Source organism: Armigeres subalbatus, chromosome 2 (genome assembly GCF_024139115.2).
Source record: "Armigeres subalbatus isolate Guangzhou_Male chromosome 2, GZ_Asu_2, whole genome shotgun sequence".
NCBI lineage: Eukaryota > Metazoa > Arthropoda > Insecta > Diptera > Culicidae > Armigeres > Armigeres subalbatus.
In genome coordinates, this window is record NC_085140.1 from 115,617,575 (window position 1) to 115,636,733 (window position 19,159).

Here is a 19,159-nt window from a genome sequence, read left to right on the forward strand (position 1 = left end):
AAACACAAAACCCAGCCCAAAGCAAAGCAGAACGAACGGAAAAAGAGGGGTTTTCTTCTGGCTCGACCATGCGAAAAGTGACAACACGGTCGGACGGTCAAGTCGGTCCGACGTGAGGTGGGACCCAAACGGCTGCTGCTGTGGGCGGGCGGAATGGCGACGCATGGTACCTCACAGACAGGTTGACCGTGAATGTTGCGCCGATACGGAAGGTGCGAACGATTTGGGGCGGACGGTGCGGTGGCTGGTTGAAATTCTCTCCGGGATGTTCTCCCAGTAGCCAGTGTTGGTAGGTACGTCGGTGTGTTGGTGGGCCACGGCCGAAAGGGGTTCTGAGAGCGTGGCGTTTGTTGGTATGTTGAGGTACGGGTTCTATCCCCAGGCACGCTCGGTTGCCCTATTCCCTGACGGCGAGCACCACGGTTAGTGTGTCAGTACCTACGTATTCAGACAGAAGCGGAAGAAAGTGAGAATGTTTACATCCCGTCCCGTGTGCGGAATGCCAGTTCAAACGATCGCGCTCGCGAATTTTGTGTTTTGATTCTAAGGGAGTTCTGTGTTGCGACGGCAAGAAAGGTGAATTTAGTTGGGCATAAGCCGTTTTACACGGCGTGGATCGATTTAGAGGAAGTGATAATACGACGTGGTTGATATGCGCGACTGTTGGAAGGGTGAAGGTTGATTATGAATTCAATGTCAGTTGATGTAACAGTGGAGAGCACAACATAAGGAACAGCGAGAGAGCGAGCAAATTTTGGGGGGTTTTGTCGCAGTCTTCGATGTTGTCGTCGTTTATAGGTCGGTGGATAATGTAATTGTGTTGGTTCCCAAGGGTATGCGATATGTGAGGTTTTAGTTCTTAGTAGAAGCGAGAAGATGCAAATATGCAACAACGGACGCAATTGTAGAGAAAATAAATCAGACGTTGTCAGAACTTGACACAGCTTTGTTCCGAATAATCATCACCGACCTAAATGCCGCATACCCGTCCAATGTTTGATGTCTTCTCGGGGGCGCATCTGTGTGTGCCAATTCAGAGTTCTAAGCCGCGTCTAAGCACAAGGGGAAAGAGAATACGGCGAGCGTGGAGCGTGGAGCGCGTGCTTGTGTTTGAACGTGAACTTGGTATCGCGATAAAAGCCTTCACCATGGACGACATGCCACGCGGGGGGACGGCCGCGGTTGGTTGGTTGGCTGATCAATGAGAATGTATGCGTCCATGTTCGTCCGCTCGTCGCGGGTTTGTGCAGTGAGAGTGATGGAAAAAAGGCACAATTAAGAACGAGTGTAAGTGGCCTAAAGACCTATATTCGAGTCGAGTTTTGATTATTCCCGAAAATTAAGTGTAAATAAACTCGGGATAGGCGCGTTTCCGCGTCGGGATGATAGTGAAAGTGACTCATCGATACGGTTGCGAGTGATTTCGGTTCGGGGAAAGACGCCTTAAGGCGCATCGAAAATTCAAATTCTGGAATAAGTTGGTGATTTTTTGCAACTTTTTTGCAGGTTTCGAATTAGAAGGAATACAAACACAGTGTTGTAAAAGTGAATCGAAGGGGAACCGGATTGCGTATGTAGAAGTGCGCGTGTAAGCAAAGAATACGGTGGCCAGCAAGAATGAAATTCGCGATTATTATTGCGAATTTATAGAATCGCTCTTTGGATGTGTGCGTTTGTGAATTTATATTTTTTATTCGATTCGCGAATTTTCGCTTCCTGCTTATTCCGACCGATTCTCTTGTGAATGCAGAAAAGGCGCGAGTGTATCGCGATTCGGAAATTGTGCTGAAATTTCCGGCTCATAGAGCAAGTTGTGTGCTATATTTCTAGTTCCTCGTGACTGCTGCCGTGACTCCAGAGTGTGATGGAGGCGCCACCTTATGTCCCCTTGCAATCGTGTTAGTGGTTTGTGCATGTGCAGCGAACCGGTCACGACAATGGCCCGAATGTGCTACAGCTGCTATCATCGCTGCAAAGCAATGAAGCCGAGGGACATCGAGTTGCGTTTTTAACACCACCCCCACATCCCGGAAAAGTCGCCCCCTCTCTCCCTGGAGCCCATCAATCCTTGTGCCCCGTCGTAGTCATTGGTGTAAAATTTCTCAAGTTATTTTCGGTGTATGTGCAGGCAGCGCTCGGTGCACTTGTGCTGCTTTTCTCGACCTTGAACTATATACTGCAGTCGTATAACTGGCCTCGTTTTGCTGTTGCTGCTGCTGCATCTCTTCCTGTTGCATCCCGGGAACGGCACTCGTTCTCCTGTGCGCATATTTCGGGATCGACCAGCCTGGTGTCGTGTGAACGTGTGTGAGTGACCGTGTAAACCCGATGACCGACAATCTGGGTGTTTTTTGGAGTGCATTCCCATTGGTTCCGACGAGGGCCAGCGGTGCCATTGTTGCCTGAGAATCTCGTTGTCGCCATTCAGTCAAGTGCTACCTGATGGAAACGGGCTAACTACGAAGTGTCTCGCGTGCGTACTCGAATCGTTAGTACAAAGTTCCAAAGTGTTCAACCCCGAATCCGTAGCAAAGTTTTATGGAAAATCTCCCCCCAAACATCTTAACGTAGTAAAGTGTTCAAATCGAAGCAGAGAAGAGCTCATAGAATTATTTACTGTGTATAAGTAATCGAGAAGATAAGCAAAAGAAGAAGAATACGAAGAAGAGTTAGTGTGCTTGTCTAGTGTAAAAAAAAAGCCCAACCAATCATGCACGAAGAAGCCTCATCGACGGCCAGTTCTTCCACCAAACCGACCAACATCATCTACGCAAACATCAATGGCGGGGGTGGCGGCAGTGTCATATCCGGCGGGGGTGGTGCAACTCATCTCAACGGAAATCTCCTGATAACAACCTCACCAATCGTGCAGGACGCCTACGATCTGGTTCACGGTCATCATCTCCACCACCAGCAGCAGCCACCATTTCACCATCAGCAACAGCAGCAGCAGCAGCCCCATCAACAGGTCATGACAACCTCTCAGCCGCTCCATTCAACCAAAATCATCATCACCAACCAACCGCTAATTAGCACCACGACTACCGAAACTAGTCCAGCCGGAGTTCGCACCCTTCAGCATCACATACCGCAGCAGCTCCAACATCAACATCACCACGTTCAGTCCTCCTCCTCGTCCTGCACCTCGACCTCCATCCCTTCCTCATCCGGAACATCCACCACCACCACAACCATCCTCATCAACACGGACACGGACATTTGCTCCCCCTTCGACACCGTAGCTGCTGCGGCTGCATCCCTGTTCGAATCGGAACCCGGTGGACCGTCGGTCACCGATGCCCTGACAGCGGACACGGCCGTCGCGGCGGCAGCCGCAGCCCTCATCGACCTTCACCCGTCGTCTTCGTGCAGTTCCTCCGCTGCCTCGGCGGCAGCTGGCGACGGGACCTTCCACATCCAGGAACTCGGAATAGCATCCACGTCGTCGGCGGCGACTTCTCTGGCAGGAACAGCAGCAGCAGTAGCGGTAACGACAGCGGCATCATCATCGTCGACGTCGTCGTCCTCATCATCGGCGGCGGCAGCTGAGCCGGGAGCAGGAGGAGTGGCGGTGCATGAGCCCATCGAAATTAAGATTCCATCGGAGGGGTCCTTTGCCGAGGGATCCGATGGTAAGTACACGATTTTTGTTTTTTATTACATTTTCAATAGCGACTGTTTATATGCCCTGTTGCCGTAATTGGGAGATTATGGCACGGTGATGATTGTTGTTGTTCACGACGGATTATCAACGAATTTAAATGATGACAAAAGGAATGGATACATTTATTAGGTTAAGCTGGATAGAATGAATTAGCTAATGGTTAAAGTCAAATGTACAAAGATAACTAGATATAAGAAACTATTTGTTGATAAAACAGGACTACGAATAAAACAACTTATTTGGAAATAAAACAAATAACCTCAAATTAAAAATTGAATGGTAACCATTTTTCTTCAAATATTCACCGCATATAATGAATCTAATATTGAATAATAATCTTTATAAACTATGATACAGCTGAATTATTCTACTGACTATTATTTTTATACATTACAATAATATGAAGGAGAAACTGTCCAGAATCCAAATAAATTATGCTTCGCGTTTTCAGAGACACCAATCTCGATAAACAAGCATCGAAGAACCTACGAAGAACTGTCATTTTCTTATTTTGGATTTGCTGCGTCTCAACAACCGTAGAATAAAAAGATGATAGCTGTTCGATGCTTCAGTACTGATAGTGGAGCCCTTGCAAATGCGAGGTGGAAAAATTGGATTCCAAAAAGTTTGTCCTTAACATTGTAAAAATGAACATGGCTACTACTATAAGTGAACTTCATAGAATTGAAAATAATTGAATGATATTAAATCCGCAACATTTTTTTCTTCAAGTTTAAGAAAAATATAAGCTTCAAACCATTTTTGCCGGCTAAAGCAATTTTTCAACGGTTTGCTCTGTTATTTATGTTCTTTATTTTCTTTATTACAGGCTCTGTGTCTATTTAATAAAATTTTATACCATAATTTTGATCTTTTGTGTATCGACCTTTTGTCTTTTTTTCAACCTCTCGCCACCTACTTGGACCCTCATCGAATTCTAGTCGGATTCGTCTCAAGTCCTACTCGAATCCGTGGTGAATTCAACCCGAATTCCTCGTGAATAATTAAATTATTTTTCAATCCTACTCGGATTCGCTCCAAATCTTAATCGAATTCCTCTCGAATCCTATTGAGATTCGCCTCGAATTCTATTCGAATTCATTTCGAATCGCACTCAGATTCGTCACGAATTCAAATCGGATTAATCCCCAATCCAATTCGAATTCGATTCAAATCTTGTTCGAATTCGAGCCGAATCATATTCGGATTCGTTTAGAATTCTATTCGGATTCGCCTGGATCATACTCGAATTCGTCTCAAATCATTACTCGGATTACTCACGAAGCCTAATCACATTCATTTCGAATTTTAACCGGATTCGTTTCGAATCCTACTCTAGTCAGTTTCGAATCCTACTCGGATTTGTTTCGAATTCTACTCGGGTTCGCTTTGAATCCTACTCAGATTCGATTCGAATTCTATTCGGATTCATCTTGATTCCTTTTTGAATTCTTTTCGATTCCTACTTGGGTTCGTCTCATTTCCTACTCGGATTTATATCGATTCCTACGTGAACACATTTCGAATCTTACTTGGATTTGCTTCAAATCCTATTCTGATTAGTTTCAAACCCTAGCCGGAATCATTTCGAATCCTACTCGGATTTTTTTCACATCCTAATCAGATTCACTGCAAATTGTAATTGGATTCGTTTCGAATCCCACTCGGGTTTATGTGGAATCCTACACGGAATCGTCTCTAATCCTACTTAGATTCGATTCAAATCCTATTCTTATTCGTTGATTCCTGCTTGGATACATTTCAAAACTTACTTTGATTTGTTTCAAATCCTATCCAGATTATTTTCGAATCCTTCTCGAATTTGTTTCACATCCTAATCGGATTCGCTCCAAGTCTTGATTGGATTTGTTTTTAATAGAAAGGTATAGAATCCCGATCAGACTCGTTTCGCATCCTACTCTGATAGACATTGATCCAATTCAGATACGCTTCGAATCCTACTCGGAATTGTTTTGTTTCCTACAAGGATATGTTTTGAGCTCTAATCGAATACGCTTCAACCTCCATGAATTCGCGATGACCTTTCCAAGCGGCGCTTTAATCGTTTGATTTAGTACTGAAAGAGATTCAAATGAGGTGTTTCTCTTCTGGTCATGAGGGGGCTTACATGTTCTTTCCGAAAGATTTTCTTTCGTCTGATCACACCTACAACGGAGACACCTTTATTGAAAGGAGGCTTCGAGCCTCTCGAAAGCAGGCTTCCGAGCCTCTTGAAAGTAGGCTTCCGAGCCTCTTGAAAAGAGGCTTCCGAGCCTCTTGAAAGGAGGCTTCCGAGCCTCTTGAAAGAAGGCTTCCAAGCCTCTTGAAAGGAGGCTTCCGAGCCTCTTGAAAGGAGGCTTCCGGGCCTCTTGAAAGGAGGCTTCCGGGCCTCTTGAAAGGAGACTTCCGGGCCTCTTAAAAGGAGGCTTCTGGGCCTCTTAAAAGGAGGCTTCCAGGCCTCTTGAAGGAGACTTCCGGGCCTCTTGAAAGGAGGCTTCCGGGCCTCTTGAAAGGAGGCTTCCGGGCCTCTTGAAAGGAGGCTTCCGGGCCTCTTGAAAGGAGGCTTCCGGGCCTCTTGAAAGGAGGCTTCCAGTCCTCTTGAAAGGAGGCTTCCGAGCCTTGAAAGGAGGCTTCCGGGCCTCTTGAAAGGAGGCTTCCGGGCCTCTTGAAAGGAGGCTTCCGGGCCTCTTGAAAGGAGGCTTCCGGGCCTCTTGAAAGGAGGCTTCCGGGCCTCTTGAAAGGAGGCTTCCGGGCCTCTTGAAAGGAGGCTTCCAGGCCTCTTGAAAGGAGGCTTCCAGGCCTCTTGAAAGGAGGCTTCCAGGCCTCTTGAAAGGAGGCTTCCAGGCCTCTTGATAGGAGGCTTCCGGGCCTCTTGATAGGAGGCTTCCGGGCCTCTTGAAAGGAGGCTTCCGGGCCTCTTGAAAGGAGGCTTCCGGGCCTCTTGAAAGGAGGCTTCCGGGCCTCTTGAAAGGAGGCTTCCGGGCCTCTTGAAAGAGGCTTCCGGGCCTCTTGAAAGGAGGCTTCCGGGCCTCTTGAAAGGAGGCTTCCGGGCCTCTTGAAAGGAGGCTTCCGGCGAAAGAAGGCTTCCGGACCTAGCCTCTTGAAAAGAGGCTTCCGGACCTCTTGAAAGGAGGCTTCCGGGCCTCTTGAAAGGAGGCTTCCGGGCCTCTTGAAAGGAGGCTTCAGGCCTCTTGAAAGGTTTCTTCCGGGCCTCTTGAAAGGAGGCTTCCGGGCCTCTTGAAAGGAGGCTTCCGGGCCTCTTGAAAGGAGGCTTCCGGGCATCTTGAAAGGAGGCTTCCGGGCCTCTTGAAAGGAGGCTTCCGGGCCTCTTGAAGGGGGCTTCCGGGCCTCTTGAAAGGAGGCTTCCGGGCCTCTTGAAAGGAGGCTTCCGGGCCTCTTGAAAGGAGGCTTCCAGGCCTCTTGAAAAGAGGCTTCCAGGCCTCTTGAAAGGAGGCTTCCAGGCCTCTTGAAAGGAGGCTTCCGGGCCTCTTGAAAGGAGGCTTCCGGGCCTCTTGAAAGGAGGCTTCCGGGCCTCTTGAAAGGAGGCTTCCGGGCCTCTTGAAAGGAGGCTTCCGGGCCTCTTGAAAGGAGGCTTCCAGGCCGGTAGAGAGGAGGCTTCAGGCCTCTTGAAAGGAGGCTTCCGGACCTCTTGAGACGAGGCTTCAGGCCTTTTCGAAAGCCGGCTTCCGGGCCTCTTGAAAGGAGGCTTCCGGGCCTCTTGAAAGGAGGCTTCCGGGCCTCTTGAAAGGAGGCTTCGGGCCTCTTGAAGGAGGCTTCCGGGCCTCTAGAAAGGAGGCTTCCAGGCCTCTTGAAAGGAGGCTTCCGGGCCTCTTGAAAGGAGGCTTCCAGGCCTCTTGAAAGGAGGCTTCCGGGCCTCTTGAAAGGAGGCTTGGGCCTCTTGAAAGGCGGCTTCCGGGCCTCTTGAAAGGAGGCTTCCGGGCCTCTTGAAAGGAGGCTTCCGGGCCTCTTGAAAGGAGGCTTCGGGCCTCTTGAAAGGAGGCTTCCGGGCCTCTTGAAAGGAGGTTTCCGGGCCTCTTGAAAGGAGGCTTCGGGCCTCTTGAAAGGAGGCTTCCGGGCCTCTTGAAAGGAGGCTTCCGGGCCTCTTGAAAGGAGGCTTCCAGGCCTCTTGAAGGAGGCTTCAGGCCTCTTGAAAGGAGGCTTCCGGGCCTCTTGAAAGGAGGCTTCCAGGCCTCTTGAAAGGAGGCTTCGGGCCTCTTGAAAGGGCTTCCAGGCCTCTTGAAAGGAGGCTTCCGGGCCTCTTGAAAGGAGGCTTCGGGCCTCTTGAAAGGAGGCTTCCGGGCCTCTTGAAAGGAGGCTTCAGGCCTCTTGAAAGGAGGCTTCCGGGCCTCTTGAAAGGAGGCTTCCGGGCCTCTTGAAAGGAGGCTTCCAGGGCCTCTTGAAAGGAGGCTTCCGGGCCTCTTGAAAGGAGGCTTCCGGGCCTCTTGAAAGGAGGCTTCCGGGCCTCTTGAAAGGAGGCTTCCGGGCCTCTTGAAAGGAGGCTTCCGGGCCTCTTGAAAGGAGGCTTCCGGGCCTCTTGAAAGGAGGCTTCCGGGCCTCTTGAAAGGAGGCTTCCGGGCCTCTTGAAAGGAGGCTTCCGGGCCTCTTGAAAGGAGGCTTCCGGGCCTCTTGAAAGGCGGCTTCCGGGCCTCTTGCAAGGCAGGCCTCTTGAAAGGAGGCTTCCGGGCCTCTTGAAAGGAGGCTTCCGGGCCTCTTGAAAGGAGGCTTCCAGGCCTCTTGAAAGGAGGCTTCCGGGCCTCTTGAAAGGAGGCTTCCGGGCCTCTTGAAAGGAGGCTTCCGGGCCTCTTGAAAGGAGGCTTCCAGGCCTCTTGAAAGGAGGCTTCCGGGCCTCTTGAAAGGAGGCTTCCGGGCCTCTTGAAAGGAGGCTTCCGGGCCTCTTGAAAGGAGGCTTCCTGGCCTCTTGAAAGGAGGCTTCCTGGCCTCTTGAAAGGAGGCTTCCCAAGCAACACGCGCAACATCTTTCAAATAGGTGTTTGTTCCTAATAAATTGCATTGAAGACACTGGCAATACATCGAGTCACATTAAAGCCACTTCCCTGTTTCAGAAAATCACAATGTTTCAATTCCGTTTAAGTGGCGTCGCAATATTCTACCCATCTGACTTCTTGGGTGGTTTAAAATTCGATGTGTTTCATATCAGAAACAAAACAGATAAGTTGCAGAATTAATAACACTTCGGTTCATTGCTGTTACGACAATGTTTCTGATATATTACAAAACACTTTGAGCTCAGCTGAGCAGTATTTTATTTTGACAGTCCCTGCATGTTCCGTATAAGGTACAATGAAGTTACAAATGACTTTGTTGTTTTATGTAGTGCACTTGTAGCAGAATCTCCAAATAGAATTGTTGGTGTGATGGTTAAAAGTACAAGATTCCAAATTTCAAGGTCCATGGTTCGATTCAGTTGGTTTTGTGTTTTATTTTGATGTTGCAAATAGGCTCCACCTCTTGCGCTTTTTGTGTCACAAAGGAGTTCCAAATACGACGCGTTGTGCATAAGTCAGACCTTTAGTAAGTCACACCACAGTTGTTGTTACTCACTGAGAAACAGGAGGTGCTGCTTGGGTTCCTGGCCTCTTGAAAGGAGGCTTCCGGGGCTTCCGGGCCTCTTGAAAGGAGGCTTCCGGGCCTCTTGAAAAGAGGCTTCCGGGCCTCTTGAAAAGAGGCTTCCGGGCCTCTTGAAAAGAGGCTTCCGGGCCTCTTGAAAAGAGGCTTCCGGGCCTCTTGAAAAGAGGCTTCCGGGCCTCTTGAAAGGAGGCTTCCGGGCCTCTTGAAAGGAGGCTTCCGGGCCTCTTGAAAGGAGGCTTCCGAACCTCTTGAAAGGTGACTTCCGGGCCTCTTGAAAGGTGACTTCCGGGCCTCTTGAAAGAAGGCTTCCGGGCCTCTTGAAAGGAGGTTTCCGGGCCTCTTGAAAGGAGGCTTCCGGGCCTCTTGAAAGGAGGCATCCGGCCTCTTGAAAGGATGCTTCCGGGCCTCTTGAAAGGAGGCTTCCGGACCTCTTGAAAGGAGGCTTCCGGGCCTCTTGAAAGGAGGCTTCCGGGCCTCTTGAAAGGAGGCTTCCGGGCCTCTTGAAAGGAGGCTTCCGGGCCTCTTGAAAGGAGGCTTCCGGGCCTCTTGAAAGGAGGCTTCCGGGCCTCTTGAAAGGAGGCTTCCGGGCCTCTTGAAAGGAGGCTTCCAGGCCTCTTGAAGGAGGCTTCCGGGCCTCTTGAAAGGAGGCTTCCGGGCCTCTTGAAATGAGGCTTCCGGGCCTCTTGAAAGGAGGCTTCCGGGCCTCTTGAAAGGAGGCTTCCGGGGCTTCCGGGCCTCTTGGAAGGAGGCTTCCGGGCCTCTTGAAAGGAGGCTTCCGGGCCTCTTGAAAGGAGGCTTCCGGGCCTCTTGAAAGGAGGCTTCCGAGTCTGCGAGATGCCTTGCTTGATGAAATGTTTATGTTTTCAGGCTTGTTGCTTCACGTTTCGGTCACCAGCGATGACGTACCGTCCACGCCACCTGAACAGGCTCGGGGTGAGCTTCGTGCTGTCCTCCTGGAGTGGAGGTTGTCATACTCAAATGCTCCAGGTATAACACATCCCAGTGGTTGTTTCCTTCGATTCCTTATATTTATTTTTCGCAATACATTCACTAAAATCTTCAAACGCTATTTTTCCTTAGAAGCTTTAAATAGTCCGTGTTCTGCATCACCAACAATTATCGCCATCAAACAGCAATGCCTTTAACCGTTACATAAATAAGACCCGTAATACTGTCAAAATCTGTCAAGAAATATATTTTTCTGTGGGTTTGACAGAAAAAAAAATAAAATTTATCTTGAGCCAATCGTTTCTAAAAATAGTTACCACCCAGGCTGTAAACATCACCAAAACAGTCCATCAATTGATTCACCAAGTGCCCATCATCAACAAAATCAATTTCCCAAAGTGCCCCATAAATCAAGCCACAATCAGATGTTTCCTTCTCGAGTTACAACATCGAATAACGGCATGGTTTAGCATTTTCGATCGTTGTCGTCGTCGTCGGAATCCTTTTCCGCCTAGTCCCAGCCAAGTCCGAAATCGATAAAGCCACCGCACCGTAGTCCACCGTATCTCCATTTCCAAGCCCATGTCCAACGGCAGCTAATTTACGCGACACGATATGCTGCGCGCTGCCCCACTGACATTGCCCCGAAAACCCTAACCTCAATAAAGCGAACTGGCACCGACTGTGCGGAGAACACATGGCAGTTCTGAACTTGACACGACTCCATGCGGATTTTCCACCCCACTCGGAGGAAAGAGGATTCCAATTGTTGGCTCTTTCTTCGACCCCGTGGATATCGCATAGCTACATTCTCGTAGGGACTCGCTTCGAACCGATGGGCAATAGTTGTAACGGTAGTTGTACCACGGCACATGCTGTATTACAAAGACTACCATCGTCGTCCTCGGTCGAACGGTTAGGGAGCGCATGTATGCATGGCATATATCCGTTTCGTGTGTCGTTCCGTTCGCTCGATAGGACTTCCTGTTGCCGTTCCATTGTTCATCGCCAGCGTGGAGTGCAGATTTCTCCTCTTGTTGCTAACTGCGCGAACCTTCGTCATCAGAATCATCACCATCATCATCATCACCAGCATCAACAGCAGCAGTCATTACATATTCATGAAGGAAAGTAGGTCAACAGACCCCGCCGACGCATCCCACTATTTCAGAGCAGAGCAACGCCAACACCGCCCTTATTGCGCCTTCTGCACACGTGCTCCGGTCCTGTCCTGACCTATCCTTTTCGGCGAAATGTTTGCCACCGATGCGATGGATGGCGAGATTCGACGATGGGATGATGATGTGTGCCAATGTTTACGATTTCGTGTGCTTCCTCCTACTGGGATTGGATGTTCCTTCTTTTTTCATAAAACACGAAAAAACAAAACGACAACTCATGTGAATCAGTTTTGCCCTGATTGATGCATGCGTTGGAAGTTTTGGGGTGTCGTATTTTTGGTGCGCACTGGTGAAACGTGGTAAGGGGTGTGTTACATGTATCGAACGGTAATGAGCCTGCATGATGGATGGACAAATTTGTTTTCCACATCTTTGAAAATAGTTCGTATGGGCAAAATTTACACATAAACCAATATTCCATCGTACATTGTTGTACTGTTCGAGTTTAATATCTCTCAGTTTGTGAAGCGACCACAATCGAGGTGCATAGGCAACTTTGCTGTTGTGTTGTGTGTTGTACCACTTTGCATTTGTAGTCCTCCAACTTTTGCATATATTTTTAGAATATTTTCCATACAACATGGCAAAGAATTAAACCCCATACCCGACCCTGGATTTGCCACTGATGATGCAAAAACTGCAAAACAAAATCTACAAAGTATTCTTCCTGATGAAAATATGCAAATCATTATGAATGAATTTGATATTGACTTTATTTTTGTCTTCAAAACCTGTTGAATCCACTTCCGACCGCTACTTTTCATCTCGTTTCATTCGCGGTTCTGACGAAAACAATGTTCGTGTTCAAAATAAAGTCATAAGCAACTTGCGAACGTTACGCCTGACTTGCTCATGTTCGGTTTCGACATGAAACAACGCTGAGCCACCCGGCTAAGTGTGTATAGAATGGTGAAGAGTAGCAATCGGGAGAAAAGGGAAGCCACCTTTGGAGTGCGATCAGGGTTCCATTCAAATGTTTACGTAGTAACTAGCAGGCTAGCGCCGCACCACCGCGCCGACTAGAAGAGCAATCGGAACGCGATTCTAACCCATTCTGATCAGAGTGAAGAAAACCGGTTTTTTCGGCACAGCTTAGGAGAGAAATGTGTTCGTAGTAGAAACGTAAAATCAAAATTATCTATATGGTTGCTTCCTTATTTAGACAGGAGGGTACGATTCTGACCGGCAATATGTTTTAACCTGATGTCAATAGATGTGGAATATTTTTGATCACATGCTGTTCAAGATATGTTAGAGGTGTTTCACGTCGGTAGTTGAGATCGAATGGTTATCGTATTAATCACATAACCAACGCATTGGAATTCATAAAGCACCCTCACAATAATTTATGGTGAGGTTTCTAATCAAATTTACCATCTAAGCATTCGTATACTGTATGTCATATGGCTAGGGGTCGTTCAAAAATGATGTCACAGGTTTTATGGGGGGAGAGGGTCTAAGATTTTGTGACAGTACATGTACTAGGTATACAAAAAAGCGTGACAGAGGGGGGGAGGGTGTCTAGAAATCCCAAAAAGTAGTGGACTTCATATTTGGATCGCCCCCTAGCACGTATACAAATTACTAAATGTTGTGGAAGGTTATCTGTTCGATGATAAACATTTTTGATTCAATCCAGGAACACTAACCCTGAAAAACTGATTCCATACCACGGCACATGCCGTAGTTCCATTTTAAATAACCTTTGTTTATTTGCTAATGTAGGCTTTTCGTAGTGGTAAGACGCGCGGCTACAAAGCAAGACCATGCTGAGGGTGGCTGGGGTCCATTCCCGGTGCCGGTCTAGACAATTTTCGGATTGGAAATTGTCTCGACTTCTCTGGGCATGAAAGTATCATCGTGTTAGCCTCATGACATACGAATGCAAAAATCGTAACTTGGCTTAGTAACCTCGCAGTTAATAACTGTGGAAAGGCTTAATGAACACTAAGCTGCGAGGCGTCTCTGTCCCAGCGTGGAAATGTAATGCCAATAAGAAGAAGAAGAAGAAGGCTTTTCGTGGTACAGCTTCCATTAATGGAACTTCCACCTCAGAATTTCCTCGATTTTTTTATTTAACAGGAAAATCTGAATTTTATGAACGTCAGGGAAAATCTTCAGGATTTTCTTAGAATTTTTTAACTTTTAAAAGCAAATTTTCATATGAAATTCATCTCAGCTCTAATTATAAACAACAAGAAGAAGGCATACTTTGAAGACAAGCGTGTCGGAATCCAAACAAAACTCACTTGCCTTTCAAGGCACATCGCTCAATACAGAAGTAACCCACAACTGTCATTTCTGGCTCCGCTCCACTATCCCAGAATGCCAATACCCATAATGGGACACTACTACTACTACTCTCTTACTCACACACTCACTCTTGCTCACTCACCCACTTTTACTCACCCGATGACTCTTGCTCATTCACTCCTCACTACAGCTCACTCACTCCTCTTTTACTCAAAGTTTTTGACATGTCGCCGCCATAGGTTAAAATTTTATCACGCCGCTGATCTACAATTTTCCACGCCTATTCAAATTTGAAGAAGTCCGCAGAGTTTTCAATGAAAGTTTCGAATATTCAGCCGAGTATTCGACCGTATTTCCGTAGAATTTTCTGTTTGATCCCTACAACAAAACTAAGAAAAACTTCAACTGGAAATTGCGAAAAGTTTCCCGTTGAAATTTAAAGAATTTCTCGTTTAAATAGAATTTTTGAATGGAAAAAGGTTGTTCGACCGAAAGCTATTATGTCGAAGTCCACAAGGCTAGACCATTTGGTAGAGACCCATCTAGCTTCAAGTTATTTTGACCGAAAATGTCATTTGGTCAAACAGTTCCTTTAGCTGAAAAAAAACTCTGTTATGAACTAGCCCTGCATAAGAGGTAAAATACCAAAGGAATAATGCAAAAACTAATATGCACAATACTTAAGCCATAACAAAGTCAGTTATGAAATTGAATTTCAATACCAAATGCATAACCTATTATTATTCGTTTGGTTTTGAAATACCTAAGCATGGTATGCCTCAAGTATACTACATATAAGTTTTGGTACTTTACCTCTTATGCAAAGGCTAAATCATACCAATTTCTGTTATCGAGGTCGTCGCTCCTGCTCAGGTATTAACGGGAGGTTTTTCGAATTTCGCCGAAAAAATCTGATGAACTTCCCCAGAAAGCTCTTTAAGTTTTTGAAGAATATTCATTTGGAAAACATTTTCGGAATTTCCCAGGAAAATTGCTTGGAATTTCAGCGGGAAATCCTTCGGGCTTACCATGGGAATCTCTTCAGAATTCTCACAGCAAGTTGTGTCAAATTTCTACAGGAAAATAATCGGAATATTCGGTGAAAGCTCCTGTTGAGTTTCTGTTGAGTATTTTTCAAAATTTACACAGAAAGTTCTTCATTATTGTAGAAAATTGTGACCGGTAGAAGGGATATATTATTTTTGGTTTTGTTAGTATAGATTAATAAAGACGACTTGTTTGGCATAGCCAACGTAAAATTCTTCGGAATATTCGTCCGAGACTCTGAAGAGTTTTCGCGGGAAACTTTCGGCAACTTTCAAGACAAGTTATCCTAAATATCCAGGCAAAACTGCTCATAGTACCAGCGAAAGATTATTCAAAATGTAGATTTCAACAAAAACGGGAAACTTTTAACGGGAAGTTGTTCAGGTTTTGAAGGAATTTCATTAGTTTTGTTAATTAGAAAAGCTTTGATCACCGCGTGACTTGAAATTAATTTATTGGCTTTTTCGGTGATAATTTTAACCGAAAAGCCAAAAAATTAATTCAATTAGATTGTTTATGAAATTCTTCGCCTAGTCCATAAGAATTCTTGGGAAATTCCATTAGCCGAAAGCGAAATACGTTAGAACTGGTAATTTGGCCGAAAAAGCCATTTGCCATAACATGTCGTCTGGCCGAAATGATCGTGTGGATCATTTGGATGAAAATTTCATCTGGACCAACAGGTCAGACGCCAGAATGTCCATTACTGAACGGTTAATATGATCAAAAATGACCACTCGTTTGGCGAAATGTCCGTATTGTCAAATGACCATTGAACAAAATAACGTACTCTACGTTTTAAGTCGATACCGGCCTTTAAGTCAAAAGCCATTTAGCCAAGTTTCAGTAAAACGGATTTCAGTTTCAGAGTAATTCCCGAGCAGCATAACTCAGACAAAAATGGTCACGTATGTGTAACCTATGTGGAGCATGTTGGCTGCTAGGGTTGGACTCTATGTGGATACTGAAAAAATGGTAGTGCTTGTAACTAGCTAGAGTTTCTTTTAAGCTATTTTTAGACATGCCCAGTGCACACCACAATGAGCCAACTTCTTCAACTTCTTGGTCCCCAAGCGACAGGGGCCAGCTATTCTGGGATCCTCGTCTTGCATAATTCGTTTCAAAGCTTGGCTTGCACGATCTCGTAGGCTACAGACGTTGTTGCTTGGTCTCGCTCTTTCCAAGTAGCCAACTTCCCTATTGCATCAGCTTTTTACGCTACCTATAAATAAACAAGTACTGAAACAATTTTGACGTATACTGTGTACCAAACCTATGGCGACGTCTCAATAGTTCTGAATGTTCGTAATGAGAAAATATACGGGTTCTGGTGCTTAAAGCCCAGTATCTTTTAGTCCAAACAAGCTGAAACTGGCGCCACTTTCCAAAAGTAAGGGAAAATTTGCCTCTGACCGGTTGTATTGCAGGGTAATCGGTTGATGACTTTGCAAATGGGCATTCTAATGGGCGACATTTGATACCCTGCAGATTTGATCATTTCGCTATATCACTTACAGCTGCTTGCAGCTTCCTATGGATTGACTTAGGGTGCTTTCGGTGGCAATCTAAAGGACATCGTCAGTATAAATAGCCAACATGAAAATGCCCTCCGACAGGTCTAACGAAAACGTTCTCTATTGCTATTAGGAAGAAATTGTAACAGCTATATCTGGGCCTTAGGGTTTCTTCCTTCACACTTCCTTCACTTCGACGCATGGTTTCCCAGCAGAACACTGAAGGATCGGTTGAGGTAGGAACATATTTACAAACTGCAACTTGTGTTACCGGTGATCCCCATAGCTTCAGCATTTCCAATACTCCTGGTGTCCAAGTTCGACTGTATGCCTTGGACAGATCAACCGAGGCAGAGTTCTATGTGACTATCCTTGCTCCAAGCATCTTCTAGTATTCGCCTGGGCGACGCTAGAAAGTAAGTCACGGTGTCTCTATGGGGAAATATCATTTTTCAAAAAATCAGAAACACCCACTGCGCGAAAGTATATGCTCTTCTCTTTCATATAGTGGGTAAACTAAAAATATTCTATCAGGGTTCTAGAACAATTTTGATTTTTCCACTATTTTGGTGCAAAATCCATAGAAATCGTAAATGACTGTAGGCAATTTAACTTCCCCCCAATGACCCCCAATAGAACATTTTAAAAATACACCTACGTGAAAAAAGGAAAACCCATGTACTTTAATGATACTGATTTTTTGAAAATAAACCTCTTCAGTGTGCCTCAGCTCGATCTACTGAAGCCGTCTGTTGTCGAGGCGACCGGTACTTACCAAAATATCCGCTGATTCAAGTTTATCGAGAAGAAGAAGGCCGATTGAAACTCATTATTGTCCTATGGAATTTGGAAAGCATCGATGTCGGCGGATGGGAGCGGATGTTTTTTTTTTTTCAAAGCTGTTCTGGGTATTGCATGTAGGAGGATTTTGTACCGAAATGATCCGCGAGAGCATCCACTACAAGGACCGGGCCTCGTTGGACTGTGTCATTGATTTTCAAGGTGGAAGCAATTTACTTTTCGCCACAACTCAGTCGTCGATTGTTCAAAATTTATCCCATCTAATTACTCCGTCCAAGATTTCTCCTTCGCCTTCCTATTCACTTGACGGCAATCATTCTTATAGCGACTTTGTATTTCGAATGTACACTTTCCAACTCCGTGCTTTCCGGAGTAAGCCCATTTTTTTACCCTTTTCAATGGTCGAAGCGTCTTACGCCTATGCTTAACCGCCTTCTTCGCTTCATTTCCGCACCAAGGGACAGTTTTTCCCCCAGGTCTGGTATTAGGAATAGAGTTAATTGTTGCCTGAAGTATCAATTAAGACAACGAAATGACGGATGTTTGTGTTTTCTGATCGATTCCTCTCTCGATCTCCATCTGGTAGCTACGCCAATCTGCTTTATTATAAGTTGGCTTTCGTTATATTATAGGTTGACTATCGATCGCCACGATGATCAGTGCTTAGTCGCTACCTCTAGGGTCACTATCCGCTGACCAGAACGGCCTACCCGCGACGGAAATCGAGGCCAGTGAAACGTCAATGGCTGACTGTACCAGTCCTTTGCGGAAAGTTGGAGAGCTATCATTCAGGATGAAAAGACCGGGGTCGTTTGCCACATAAAAAAAAATATTTCCTCGAGTTGGGCAGAGGCTACGGGTCTTTGGAAGGGCGGACGGTTTCTGGATGGGCCAGGGAGAATCTCCGATATGTCTTTCGCTGTATAGAAACTTTATGGAGTTATCGCCAGACGTGGATTCTAGTGGGGCAAAAAAAACATTTCGACGCTGGTGATCTAGACACCAGGAGGAAACTTGATTCACAGGTCCCCGTAATATTTTGAGGGCCCATGCTGACAGCCCAGTATTGATCTTTACGGTAATAGGAACGCTTTCTGACCGTTATCCTGTTTTCGTTAAATAGAATACGGTTCTGGGAAAAGCTTTCCAAGGCCCAATGCGGCCACCGGCAGAATAAGCCGGCGTAACAAGAGCGCGATGGCATCCCAGTTTGCGCTGTTGAAGGCATTCTTCATCAAGGGTCACTAACACACAATATAGAATACCTCGCTTTTCTGCTGGATCGCTATCTCAGCAGTCTTTACCACAGAGTTGAAAGCGTCCAACGTGGTCAAATCGAATTCATCTCGAATCCTAGTCGGATTCATCTCAAGTCTACTCGAATCCGTGGTGATTCAACCCGAATTCCTCGTGAATAATTAAATTATTTTCAATCCTATGTTCATCCAAATCTTAATGAATTCCTCTCGAATCCTGTGAGATTCGCCTCAATTCTATTCGAATTCATCTCGAATCGCCTCAGATTCGTCACGAATTCAAATCGGATTAGTCACCAATCAATTCGAATTCGATTCAAATCTTGTTCGAATTCGAGGCCGAATCATATTCGGATTCGTTTAGAATTCTATTCGGATTCGCCTGGATCCACTCGAATTCGTCTCAAATCCTTACTCGGATTACTTACGAAGCCTAATCACATTCATTTCGAATTTTAACCGGATTCTTTTCAGATCCTACTCTAGATGATTTGAAATCCTATGGATTTGTTTGATTCTACTCGGATTCGCTTTGAATCCTCACTCAGATTCGATTCGAATCCTATTCGGATTCATCTTGATTCCTTCTTGAATTCTTTTCGATTCCTACTTGGGCTCGTCTCATTTCGTACTCGGATTTATATCGATTCATACGTGGACATTTCGAATCTTACTTGGATTTGCTTCAAATCCTTGATTCAAGTTTCAAACCCTAACCGGAATCCTACTCGGATTTTTTCACATCTAATTAAATTCACTGCAAATTGTAATTGGATTCGTTTCGAATTCCTCATTTTGTATGTGGAGACCCTACGGAATCGTCTCTAATCCTACTTAGATTCGATTCAAATCCTATTCTTATTATTTGATTCCTGCTTGGATACATTTCAAATCTTACTTCGATTT

General features: G+C 45.8%; 1 protein-coding gene across 2 annotated transcripts in view; it reads left to right on the forward strand.

The window, feature by feature from the left end:
• Nucleotides 1–473: 473 nt before the first annotated feature.
• The window catches only part of LOC134210697 (nuclear hormone receptor FTZ-F1), a 667,660-nt gene continuing 648,974 nt past the window's right edge, over nt 474–19,159 (forward strand). Inside the window, exons 1-2 of one of the 2 annotated variants that reach the window (XM_062686909.1) lie at nt 474–576; nt 1,507–3,632. In XM_062686909.1, the coding sequence (XP_062542893.1) occupies nt 2,711–3,632 (922 nt within the window). In that variant the 5' untranslated portion in view covers nt 474–576; nt 1,507–2,710. Of the gene's footprint in view, nt 577–1,275; nt 1,346–1,506; nt 3,633–19,159 lie in introns of those variants that run through there. The other variant, XM_062686910.1, reaches the window with a different exon arrangement.